Raw genomic sequence first — 12,361 nt, 5'->3', positions numbered from 1 at the left:
TTGCAATTGCCGATCATCGCGGAATTATAAATCGAAAGAATTCAACGAATATGCTCGCGAATATGTTAATTATTATTTGTCCGTTTTCAATTTTAAGCGGAAATTTTTATCGCGCGGGCGAAATCAAATCTATGTTATTTCCAATCGTATTTAACGTTTGTTATTACGGCACACATGCAATTTGGTGATAATAACGCCGGGAGAAATATAAACATCGATCGCGATTTTATCTGTTTGCCAATTATTTCACGCTCGCGTTTTGTTTTAACTCCCACCGTTTCGATTTAAACGAGTTTACATTCGAAAGTTCGTTACGCCTGGCTTAGCGTGCAACGAACCGTACCTGCGAATCGTTTTGCAACAAAGACTAATTACATTAAAATACAATGTAAATATTAACGGTGGTATTGACGGGATATGTATTTTCACGCAACGTTTTCCATACTGGGGCGTGACAGTTTGCACAAAAGCTCGGGATTTCTTTCGATTCTGTCTAGCACGGCCTGCAGCTCCTGAATCTCCTCGGGTGTCAGCGGTGTCCTCTGCTCCGACAGGATGGCCACGGCGTCGGAGAGGCTCAGAGACGCCAGGGCGACGCCGTCTTGGTCGCCGTGTTCCCGCAGACCCCGCTTCAGCATCTCGACGTATCTCCTCAGAGCGGAATTCATCGCGAGTCCTATCTTCGAATCGTGTCGCGGAAGTTGCAATCCCTCGGCATCGTCGTCGAGAGACGACGCTTTCGCGGCCGGAGATTCATCGTATCTCATTTCGTCGACCGCGCCGTTTGATCCAGTATTCAATTTCGCGCCGTTTAATCCGCTTTTCGTCTCGGAATTTGCATCCCGCCGCGCCGGATGCGTAGTCGCGGCGACGGCGGCGGCGGCGATGAATTCGCGGCTCTTGCGGAGATTGTTCGCGCTGCCGGTTCTCTCTCGCAGATTCCGTATAATTTTCGGCACTGTTGATCGAGCGTCGTCGTTGGCGCTGTTAGATTTCACGTCGCTCCCCGCCCGAAGTCGAATCCGCTCGTCGCTCTCGACAGCAGCCACCCCCGTATTCGCATTCTGCCACCGTGGACCGCGATCGATCCGGGACGTAAGCTCCGCGAGTCTCTCGCCGTCGGGGATCGCGGATTTATCGGTATCGTCGTCGGCCGGGTTTAACACTTCGGCGGATAATTCAATCTGCGGGTTTAGCGACGCGACGCCTTTCGAGGGATTCTCCGCGCTTCTTAACCGTCGCCTTCCACCGCGATTTAATTTCGCCGACGGGAAATTCTCCCGTCGATCTCGCGCGGACGTCGACTCGACGACGCCGGCGGAGTCGGGTCTCGACGTATTATCCCCGGCCACCGGGCTCCCCCTCGTACCGTCCCTCTCGGATCGGGTCGTTATTAATTCCGCCTCTTTTGTTGCCCGAGTCTCGCCCGCAGGTACAGGTGCGTCGTCAACGGAGAAGGAGGCGGCCCGAAGCGATCGCTTCCTCGTCGGACGAAGCGACGTCCGTGCTGGAGACGACAAAAACGACAGACCGACATTGTCGGACGACGTCGGAACGACGACTAGCTTCGTTCCACTCGCGGACATTTTCTCCCCGGAAGATGAATCGGCGGCAGTCTTTGTCTTCGATGCTCGTCTCTCTTCATCTTCCATCCTCGCACCCTCGACCTCCTTTGACTTTTCTCTCCACCGCCGCCGCTGCGTCGCGAGACTCTCTTCGCGTTGCCGTCGTTCGATCGTCGTCGCCTCGGTAAGTTCCTTTTCTCGCGACGCAACGAAACTCGCCGCTCTGCGTCCGGCAAACGGCGCCGGATTACGGCTCGTCGAGGATTCCTTCGAGTTTCGTCCCCGGGACGAAAGTGCCAATTTCTGCCAAGGCGGGCCACTCGTCCCGCGCGCCGTCAACGGTCTCGAGACCCTCCCGCTGGAAATCTCTGCAATATTTCCACCGTATTTCCTGTTGAAGGAGACACCACCGTTTCCCGACATCCAAGGGGGACGCGAGCACGCGCGGCTTCTAGGACTGATCGATGACTCGCGCGAACGGCACGACAGTTGGTCGTCCTGGCGCTTGTAACGAGAATCGCTGCGGATGCCGGCAATCTCGCCGGAGCTCAAGGCGAAATTCGACCTCCCGCCCGCCTGCCTCTCCGCACGGCGTTTGCTCAACAATGGAGGCACGGTGGGTGGGTGATCTTCCAATTTTTTCCTCGATTCGCCCGTCCCCGGTCTCGACGATTCCATTCTGATCGCTTCCCGCATTCCCGGCCGATCGTTTTTCGTCCGCGTAGGTTCCATCCTTACGGTAGAGTCAGCGGATCGCGGACAGTTATCCCCCGCGTCGTGTTCGGAGATCGTTTCATCGGTCTCACGTCTACAAGATCGCGCCGTAGACCTTCTCAAAACTGGCACTCTCGATTTTGGATTTCGATCGCGCGACGGCGCGGAAACGCCGTCGTCCAGGGGCACTTGAACGCACGGATTCCCATTGTCGTCCATGTCGTCGGGCCATTTCGAAGGATTACCGTCGACGTAATTTTCTGAAAGATGATTTCCGTTATTCTCGCAATCGACGCCATTGTCGGGCGTCGTTTCCGTTTCCTTCTCGCTGGTCCGCGGTCTCCTCGCGCCTCTCGACAAGAAATGGTCCAGCGGACGAGGACGCTCAACGTTCTTTCGATCACGCGTCCCGGCAACGTCGTAGTACTCCTCGACAAAGTCGAAAAGACTGTGCTTGTAGCGATCGTTCAGTCGCACGCCGATCACGGAGTCGGCCGAGTTCAGATGCAGCGAATTCAGGACGACGTCGCCCGGCGGCTGGAGATCGTCGTACTGCCGTCTCAGGGTCGCCTCGATCAGCCTGTGACGATAGGCTTTGTAATCGAGACTCGATATGTCGATCATCGGACCGCGTGAATCCACGCGTTGGAACGGGGGATCCAGTATCGGCGGACATTTCCGTATCCTCGACTCGCGGTCTCCGACTTTCCCGTCGGCTTCCCGCCGAATCCCGCGTCGACTCGACGAGTTTTTCGTGACTTTACCGCCGTCGTCGCCTCGCGCAAACAACGACGTGGAGCTGATTCTGCCAGCGGACTCCGAATGCAGACTGGAGCTCGACGTGGAATCGGCCACTTCAACCCGAGCCGGATAATGTATCAATAACGATCGACGACAATGGCGCGAGGAAGCTGTCTTCGTGAGGGCTCTCAGCGGCTTGTCCTACACGTAACGTAATATTCAATTCGATCATCCCGGAAAAGTGCAACGCAAGAGATTGCGCCTGCCTTCTGGCAGTCCGCGTTTATACGCGACTTTAAGATCTCCCGCTTTAAAGAGACCGAGAAAATTTTTCGACAAACTACTTTAATCTCGTTTCGAATCTTTCTCGCAATTATGGACGTCTCTGCAGAGCGGAGAGAGGGAAAAGAAGGGTGGACAGGCAAGGAAAAATTTTCTCCCTTCGATTCTTTGACTTTATAATATGGTACGCGCGGCTGTACATTATCGTTTTCAATGGATTCGGTATTGCGGTATCGCGCTGTCTATAGGTGTGTGTATGTGTGTGCGCGCGTGTGCCTGTATGCGTGCGCTGCCATTGTGTTATAAACGCGAATGTTATATCACGGTTACGCCGAAAGAAATTGGAAAATTTACAGTCCAGCGCGGTGCTTCCGCTCGAGCACCGCGGAAGCGTTATCGATGCACACCCGCGATTTTAAAACGTTCCCGAACGCGCGGTTTTCGAGATAGTGCGTCGACGGCGAGCGCCGCTACGTCATATGAATAAAAGCCGGGAACGCCAAATCGTCCCTTGGCTCTTGTTTATCGAAGGAAACGCGCGCCGGGCAAATAAAAAAAAAAAAATAAAAAAAAAAACAGAGAGATAGAGGACGAATGAAAATGTTGCACCGTTCGTCGCTGTTTCAAACCACCACGCGCAAATCCCCGATAAGAGGGTACTCGCGTAACGTTTTCACGCCTGACTCTCCCGCCGAAGGGGAGAGAGTCGGGACAATTTATCGAGGGCACGTACGAGGAGGAGGTAAACGCGCACGATCAGCGGCGCCGCTAACAAGATCGTCAGGGTTAAAGCGAAGGCGCTCTCGGCCACGAAGGGCGGTGTCGATCGCAAGGTTAAGACGAGCTTCCCCGGCGCCAGCACGTCGAACATCGCCGAACAGCTTGTCTCCCACGGTTGTAATTGCAAATCATCCACGTCGTCCCTCGCACGTTTCACTTTAAAACGCCGGTCGCGAGGCTGCGAATTCCCGACCGGTCGATGCCGCCTTCGAGACGCTGGCCGCCGTCAGCGGTGTCTTCCATAATGGAGCACTATCGTCGATAGTCGATACCTCCGGTCTCGCTTCACTTCCTTCTTCTTTTTTTCCTCTTTTCTTCCTCTCTCTCTCTTTCTCTCTCCCTCTCTCTCTCTCTCTTGACTTCCTTTTTCTCCGCTCCATTCGGATCGGTTCCATTCTGATCGTTAGCCGAATTATCGATTGCGGTGCGCGTTGCGGTTTAGGTTTACGTTCAGTTTTGACCACCGTATGTTGTTGTTTATTACGTACTGTCTCACATGTTGTTTTGCACATGTGAATAATCATGTTTATTTCAAATCTATCACTCGTTATTTTTATACATCGCTCAGTTGCTGCAACAACGATAATTTGGAAATTGTAATTTTTTTTAATTGCTCGCGGAGAAAAGAGAATTCTGATGAGAACACAATGAATGAAGAGCTGATGATACTTTTATGATACTTTTCCTTTACAATAAGTAAACCAAATTGTTTAGCAGATCAAAGTTTAATTTAAAAATATTTAAAAAAAGCTTTAATGGCTCAAAATATTCCAATTGAAATATTTTATTCTGTGAGCTATATTGTTGTAGCAAACAAACGATGTAGCATTTAAACTAAAATTTCTCTCCCTTTCTTGTCTATTATTACAGAGCCTTTCGACGATCTATAATTCATATCAGATTTCATACAAGAGCTGAAATTACATTTATGATTTGTATGTCATACATTTTGACGTACATTCGCTTATTCCTTGCGCTTAAGTTATAAACGGAATTACATCGTGAGATGAGAATTATCGATCGATTCAATTAGATTTCAAGGTATCATTTTGGAATTTAAATTCAAATTATTTAAGACTCCAAGAAGTTGATGTATATTTCATTGCATTAATAACTGAATTCGCCCGGATGAAATACGTATTGTCTGGGTCGTGGTACGTGCAGACACTTACAATTGTCGGTATTGTACGTTCTGGCGAGGTCCGGGAGGCTAGTAGTCTGCCGAGTAGGCGGAAGTTCGCGATAAGGTACTTCAGTGTCCTGGTAACCGTTCTGTCGATGTTCCGGATGTCGCTGATAAGCCCCCGAGAAGATTCTGGTGTATCTTAAGTAACAACCGCTCGGTATTTGCCACTGTAAGAATTGAGTTTAGGATACTTCCTAGGGAGGGAAGATCACGTCGACCACGCGCGTATAATCGCGAGTATTCTTGTCTACTCACTTCGTACGAGGTGCTCGGCACGGGCTGCGGTGGTCTGCCGGGGCACATCAGCATCCTTCTTCTGTAGAATCTCGGCTAAACGAGGAGATAAGTGCACCGTGAAACTCCCTACTTTCCCGCATGAATTTCTCTCTCGCGCTTTAATCTTATGGCTATATCCTCCGCAGAAAGGAAAAGGCTCCTTTCTACGAGACTCTCTCGCGCGTGGCGGAACCGCTTCGCCTTAAATGGCTACAAAGGATACTAGTACCGCGATATTTTTGTCAGATTGAGAAGCCATCATGGAACCGTTTACGAAAATCCACGCAATGAGATGCGCGTTTCGCGTATAAATTTATGTAAGGTAAATGTCCCAGTATAGAATATGTAACAATGGAGAGCTAAAACTGTTGAATAAATTTTTAACCAAAATTTTAACCCTATTAAGCTAGTTTCATCATCAGCGCAAAATTAATTTTAAAATATTTTAAAACAAAGTGCTAATTAGATGTTAATTTGGTGCTAAAGTCCGAAATTAGGTGCTCGGAACATTTGGTAGAAAATTAAAACAAAATTAGGTAGAGCTGGCTTAACATTAAGCTAGCTCCCGCCCCAACAAAAAAATAAATAATTATCATATAAACGAATAAACAAATGAAGTACAATTAAGTGTTAATTAGGTACTTCAAAAAATCATGAAAATAAATCGAAAATATTTATTACAGAAGTTAGAAGTCGGTCGCGCAGTTGGTTCACAGGAGAAGTCATTTTAAATAATTAGATGGTCGAGCAAATTTGGTACTAAAAAATTTCTTTTTTAATATCATTTAAAGATATCAAGTCGGCGAATTACGTGCTCGTTCCGTTTAGCAAATATTCGAATTTGAACATCAGTCGCGCGGTTGACTGACGAGAGAAAAGTCATCTTTAAAATCGAACACTTCGATCAAACAAAACGAGCACCTAATTCAATGATTTGATATTTTTAAATGATCAGTTTATGCATATACATATCAAATAAACTTTTACGAATGCATTATTCTAAAATCAAAGAAATTTTATAACTCACCGGACCGATGCGCAGCAACGGAGTTGTAATACAGCTAAATTAATCTGTAAAGTGCATATAAATCCAAATTATAACATCGTCTAAAATAATTTTTTTTTATTTACATTAACTTAAAAAAGTCGTAACTTTTTAAAGATAAATTATTCAAAACAATTATAATGTAGATTGTCAAATAAATTTAATATTTTATTTCTAAATTAAATCTATAAAATAACAAAAAAATATTTTTTATAGAAATTTATTTTTTCTTTTAACTGTTTTCTTTTTTTGCACAGATAATTTTTTACTTTAAGAAAAAAGTTAATAAATTAAAGTTTATGATGTTTTAAAAATAACTGAATATGTAACAATAATTAAAATAATTGAAGATAAAAATAAATAACTTTTTAACTTTACATAATTTTTAATTTTTTAACTAGTTAAAACTATCTCAATCCCAAAACTCAACTCTGATTATTTGAAATATCTACATTTATTAAGTTAGCACAATCATTTTAGCACAATCAAATGCGACTTATACAGGAAATTATTTGCTATTCTTTTTATCTATTTAGAATTTGTTGTGGCAGCCGTTTTGCTAAAAACAATGGCTGTGCTAATATATTTTAATATATATTTTATGTACACGCATGTATTTTTTAATTTTCGAAATATTTCTTACGCGTGAAATTACAAACAAGACTTTGTTCAAGCTTCTGAAACTCTGATGCAAAACTCCACTTTTAGAGTTCGTCTAAAGTGGACTATGCAAACGACTCTAATTTACCGAAAATGAAACATAATTTAATGAAAATAAAACCGATAATGGACCGCGCGCGCTTGTTCGTCGCTATTCCATCCACTAGAGAAGATTGGAAAACACAGACCGGAGATTTATTACGGCGGAATCGCTAGCCATCCATCGGATGGAATCGCGATAATTTTTGCCGAGCTACCAATAATTAACAATGTACAAATAATCTTACCCACAGGGTTGTTCCGCCGTTGCCGGATGCTCGTCCCGAGCCTCCGCCTCCTCTCAGATCCCGTGCGATGGTACAACAAAACACTCGCGAACGATATCAGTTACAATCGCATGCTAGTTACTAAAACAACGCGCGACTCTTTGTTGATAACGGTGCGACATCATCGGGTAACAAAAGAGACACACGACCGAAGTAGCTGCGAGCACACGGCGAACTGTTCGGCATCGATGATATCACGCGATACATTGGCCGGACAAAGGTTGCGGTGATTCGCACGGGATGAATTTACCTTGTTGACTTTCACGCCGTCCCGCAAGAACAACAACACGCGCGTCTCGGAGCGATCTCGCGGTCTCGTCCGAATCGTTTATTTCACTGCAGATTACTCACGAAAATTCGGACGTACATACGTATGTACGTGCAAAGACAATTCCGCTCGCCATATTGATGACGTCATGCAAACGGGTACGCGTACGTACGGCACGAAGCTCGCGGCGAGAGAGGCTCGTCGTCGCTACGTTCACGCTTTATGACAAGAGGGGAAACGGGCGGAAAACGTTCGTTGCGGTGCGAGCACGACGGTCACCTCTACTCGCGTCTCTCATTCTACATTCGCGAATTGTAGTTGTGAAACACACTCGACGTTGCTACCTCGCCGTGCGCCAGTTCATCGACTGCTGTCCCGTCGGCTACTCCCGCTACTGGCCCATCGTCCATCGTCCACGCGTATCACGACGGCTCTTCGTTGCACTAATCGGAGTCGAGAATCGATCTTCCTACGGATTTACCTACGAAGAATCGAAACACGAAATCGATCCGCGATCGACCGCACGCGTTCGCCCGCCACCCGCGATGCTTCGCTACTAGACCGTGGCGCGGCGCGGCGCTAGAGTGAAGCATCGCCGGCGGCGGCGGGTGGATGTGCGGTGGATCGCGGATCGATCTCGTGTCGCATTTCATCGCGGTAGATCCGCAGGAAGCTCGATTCCCACACACGTGTGATAATCGTGCGACGAGGAGCCACCACGATATGCGTATGTCGGCTGCCGACGAGTGACAGACGATGAGCCAGTAGAACAAAATAGACGGCGGGACTGATGGCGTGGTAACAACGCATTTCGGCGAACTCCGATCTCACCGCGTGTATCTCGGTACGTACCGAATTCGAGTGAAGTGATGTGAATAAAACGAGTGGTGTGTACGGTGACGATCGTCCCGAGACCTGTGTGTTGACTTTTCGCCACCGCGCCGTGCGTCGAGCGACGAACGCCGAGCGACGAACGCGAGTGGTGGTGACCGTCACGTACGCGCCACAACAAACGTTTCTCGTCCGTTTCTCCTCGTCATAAAGCGTGAACGTAGCGCCGACGAGCTTCTCTCGCAGCGAGCTTCGTGCCGTACATACGCGTACTCGTTCGTACGACGTCATCAATATGGCGAACGGAGTACTTTTTGCACGTACTTTTTACGTCCGAATTTTCGTGAGTAATCTCCAGTGAAATACACATTCGGACGAGACCGCGAGATCGCTCTGAGACGCGCGTGTTGTTGTTCTTGCGGGACGGCGTGAAAATCAACAAGATGAATTCACCCCGCGCGAATCATCGCGACCTTCGTCCGGCCAATGTATCGCGTGCTATCGTCGATGCCGAACGGTTTGCCGTGTGCGCGCAGCTACTTCGGTCGTGGATCTCTTTCGCTATTTGATGATGTCGCATCGCCGTGCGCCGGGAGCAACGTCATTAACAAAGTGTTGCGCGTTGTTTTAGTAATTAGCACGCGATCAAATTGATAGTTCGCGAGTGTTTTGTTATGCAGGGGATCTGAGAGGAGGCGGAGGCTCGGGACGAGCATCGGGCAACGGCGGAACAACCCCATGGGTGAGTGATTATTTATACATTGTTAATTATTCGTACTCTAAAATCTTTGGAGTGGAATCCCATTCTAAAAGTGTGAAAATCCTGCCAGTCTTGATAAAGAGTGGCAGGATTTTCACACTTTTAGAGTGGAATTTCACTCTTTTAGGTGAAATTCCACTCCAAAAAATTTAGAGAGTAGCTCGGCAAAAATCATCGCGATTCCATCCGATGGCTAGCGATTCCGCCGTAATAAATCTGTTGTTCACGTAAGAATCGCCGCGTTTCCCAATCTTCTCTGGTGGATGGAATAGCGACGAACAAACGCGCGCGATCCATTTCATTCTCATTAAATTATATTTTATTTTCGGTAAATTAGAGTCGTTTGCATAGTCCACCATTTCTATAAAAAATATTTTTTTGTTATTTCATAGATTTAATTTCATAGAAATAAAATATTAAATCTATTTGATAATCCACATTATAATTGTTTTCAATAATTTATCTTTAAAAAGTTACGACTTTTTTTAAGTTAATGTGAATAAAAAAAAAATTATTTTACACGATGTTATAATTTGGATTGATGTGCCCTTTACAGATTAGTGCAGCTGTGTTACAACTCCGCTGCTGCGCATCGGTCCGGTGAGTTGTAAAACTTCTTCGATTTTAAAATTAAACTTTTCGTAAAAGTTTATCGGATATGGTATGAAAAATCACATTTAAGATTAATAATAATTAGTTTCCGTGTAAGGATCCGGTGTAGGCAGACGTTCTGTCACTGGGACGTTTATCTTAGCTCAATAGAAAAAGAATAGATCGGGTGACTTGGATAAAAGAAAACTGATCATCCTGAAATGACTGACGACGTATGAAGTGTTTGTAAAATGAAGATAATTTATGCGCTTACTCACCTCCGAGTCGCGAACGTCCGCAGATTCTGCAAGTACATGAGACAAACGTTGAATGAATTGTGCTTCCCGTCGATAATTACATTATATATTTACGCGAGTGAAAAATGCGACTTGACAATATTCCACGTTGAAGGGAATTCGCGTCGTGTCGCGTCTCCTCGCCGCGAAGCCCTTGTCAGTGCCCCGCGGGGCACACAATGGTATAAATTTACCTCTCACGTGTATCGAGAAATGGCATTCGGCTCGATTTCCGGCTGCATCCGAGGCGACGTAGCGCACATTGTGAACGCCGGGATACATCACGTGTCCAGGTCCCTGCGCGAGATATACGATAATTAACTTTTCGCACGATTGCATGGAAATTTCCTCCGAGGAAAATATTCGCGTCGTGTGCGAGAAACGTGTGGTCGCGTCCAATCTTGTCCGTATACGAGCGCTTAGCACTCGTCCGAAATTGGATACAATTGCGACACGATTGATCCCCCTTTTTCCTTTTCTCTTTTCATCCACGTCCAAATGACCAGATTAAAGAGATCAGCGCGCAGCCACACGATTCTCGTTTCAATTTGCCTAATCAGATTAACCGTCAGGTTGCATAATGTCCAAGGCCATTTATAAGCCGCACTATCGAGGGCGCAAGCCACCAATTATCCGCGCGCCGGTTATCGCGCGGACAGGGTAATCTCTGTTATTACGTTAATAAAGTACACGTACGCTTTCCACGGCGAGACGCCAGAAGGATATACAATAAAAACAGAACGGAGGCGTCGACCGACAATGATTAATCATCCAGCTGGTTTTTCCTACCCGGGTCCCCGCTCTCTCGCGAGAGAAAATCGTAGATACCATCCTCCCGCCGCATTGCAGCAATTTCTTCGCCCGGGTCTCATTTTCTCGAAACACGAACGGATAATTAATGAACGATATCCTCGCTCGATTAATATGCCCGATTGTCAACGGCAAAAGGGGAGTTAATTAACTTCAGAAATGCGACAGCAGCGGGAGAGTGGGAAGTGGGCAGTCTCTCTCTCCCTCGACCGCTCGATACCAAAGGACTCGAATTTGCAAAATTACGGAAAATTCAGGAGATTCTGCAGATATAAACGGAAGATTGTAACGCTGTATCCGACAGAATAAATGCGAACAAATGGGATAGCTAGACCATCTCTCGCCGAGCACATACCCTCGTTTTGTAAACGTGCTCCACGCCGACGTTGTCGGTGAAGGTCGGTTCCTGCCAGAATATCAAGCGATTTCGTTCTCCCGGGCTCAGCCTGATCTCGAAGGACACGGGACACATCGTGACCTTGGGGTTTTCGGCATCTGAAAACATCCAAAGTAGCGCATCTCGATTGTCGGATTTCTCCCGAAGAATCTCACCGTTTCGCGCACAGTCTCGCGCAGGGATGCGGAGCAGAACCTAATCGGGATAAGGCGGATATGTAATAGACTGACGCGTGAATTGGCGTAGACGAGGTGGCTTTTTTTCGGAGCTGACGAGATTTACGGGAAGGAGCGAGCACCGACGCGGTCCCCTCGCGAGCTCGTCTGATCTCATTCTGCGTAATCGCGTATCGACCACGACGATGCGCCGGCACTCCTTCTTCCAGCCGCTGCGTTGCGGAGGGAACTTGCTTAAAGCGAGTTTCACGAACTTTCCGAATGAGTAATTAAGCGGGACGGGACGGAGTGCACTTTGCCGCGGAAACTAAAGTTTACCCGCGTAACGGGCCGATTCGAGTGCCGGCCGGGCCGATTCCCTGTCCCGATCGATTGTCCTCTGCGCGAAAAGTTTGCACGGCGAAGGGTAGACGAATCGAAAATGAAAGGAGGAGAAAAAGGGGGAGGATATCGATGGGAAACTTCGTGGAATATTGATCGTAGATTGATAATCTACGAAATTAGAGATTCCGCTCTAGTCATCTTTTATTCTCATACTCAATTTAACTCTCGGAAGGGAGCGCGGTTGGGAATTAAAAAGGAGACAGGTGTCATTCCTCGCGTTAAAATGTCTCGAGGATAAATCTTATCTCGTTATATCTCTCTTTATAGAATTTT

General features: G+C 47.0%; 1 protein-coding gene across 3 annotated transcripts in view; it reads right to left on the bottom strand.

Annotated features, from left to right (window-relative positions):
• LOC105199133 (fibrillin-2) overlaps positions 1-12,361 on the bottom strand; it is a 50,437-nt gene that overhangs the window by 1,980 nt on the left and 36,096 nt on the right. For all 3 annotated transcript variants that reach the window (XM_039446375.1, XM_039446374.1, XM_039446376.1), the window contains 5 exons: positions 11,487-11,626; positions 10,516-10,618; positions 10,304-10,329; positions 5,524-5,598; positions 5,255-5,435 (listed from right to left, as the gene is read on the bottom strand). In XM_039446375.1, the coding sequence (XP_039302309.1) occupies positions 5,255-5,435; positions 5,524-5,598; positions 10,304-10,329; positions 10,516-10,618; positions 11,487-11,626 (525 nt within the window). The remainder of the gene's footprint in view (positions 1-5,254; positions 5,436-5,523; positions 5,599-10,303; positions 10,330-10,515; positions 10,619-11,486; positions 11,627-12,361) is intronic.

This window comes from Solenopsis invicta, chromosome 2, assembly GCF_016802725.1.
Source record: "Solenopsis invicta isolate M01_SB chromosome 2, UNIL_Sinv_3.0, whole genome shotgun sequence".
In the NCBI taxonomy this organism is placed as follows: Eukaryota; Metazoa; Arthropoda; class Insecta; order Hymenoptera; family Formicidae; genus Solenopsis; species Solenopsis invicta.
Note: the sequence above shows the minus strand (reverse complement) of the source record. Positions and strands in the feature narration are given on the sequence as shown.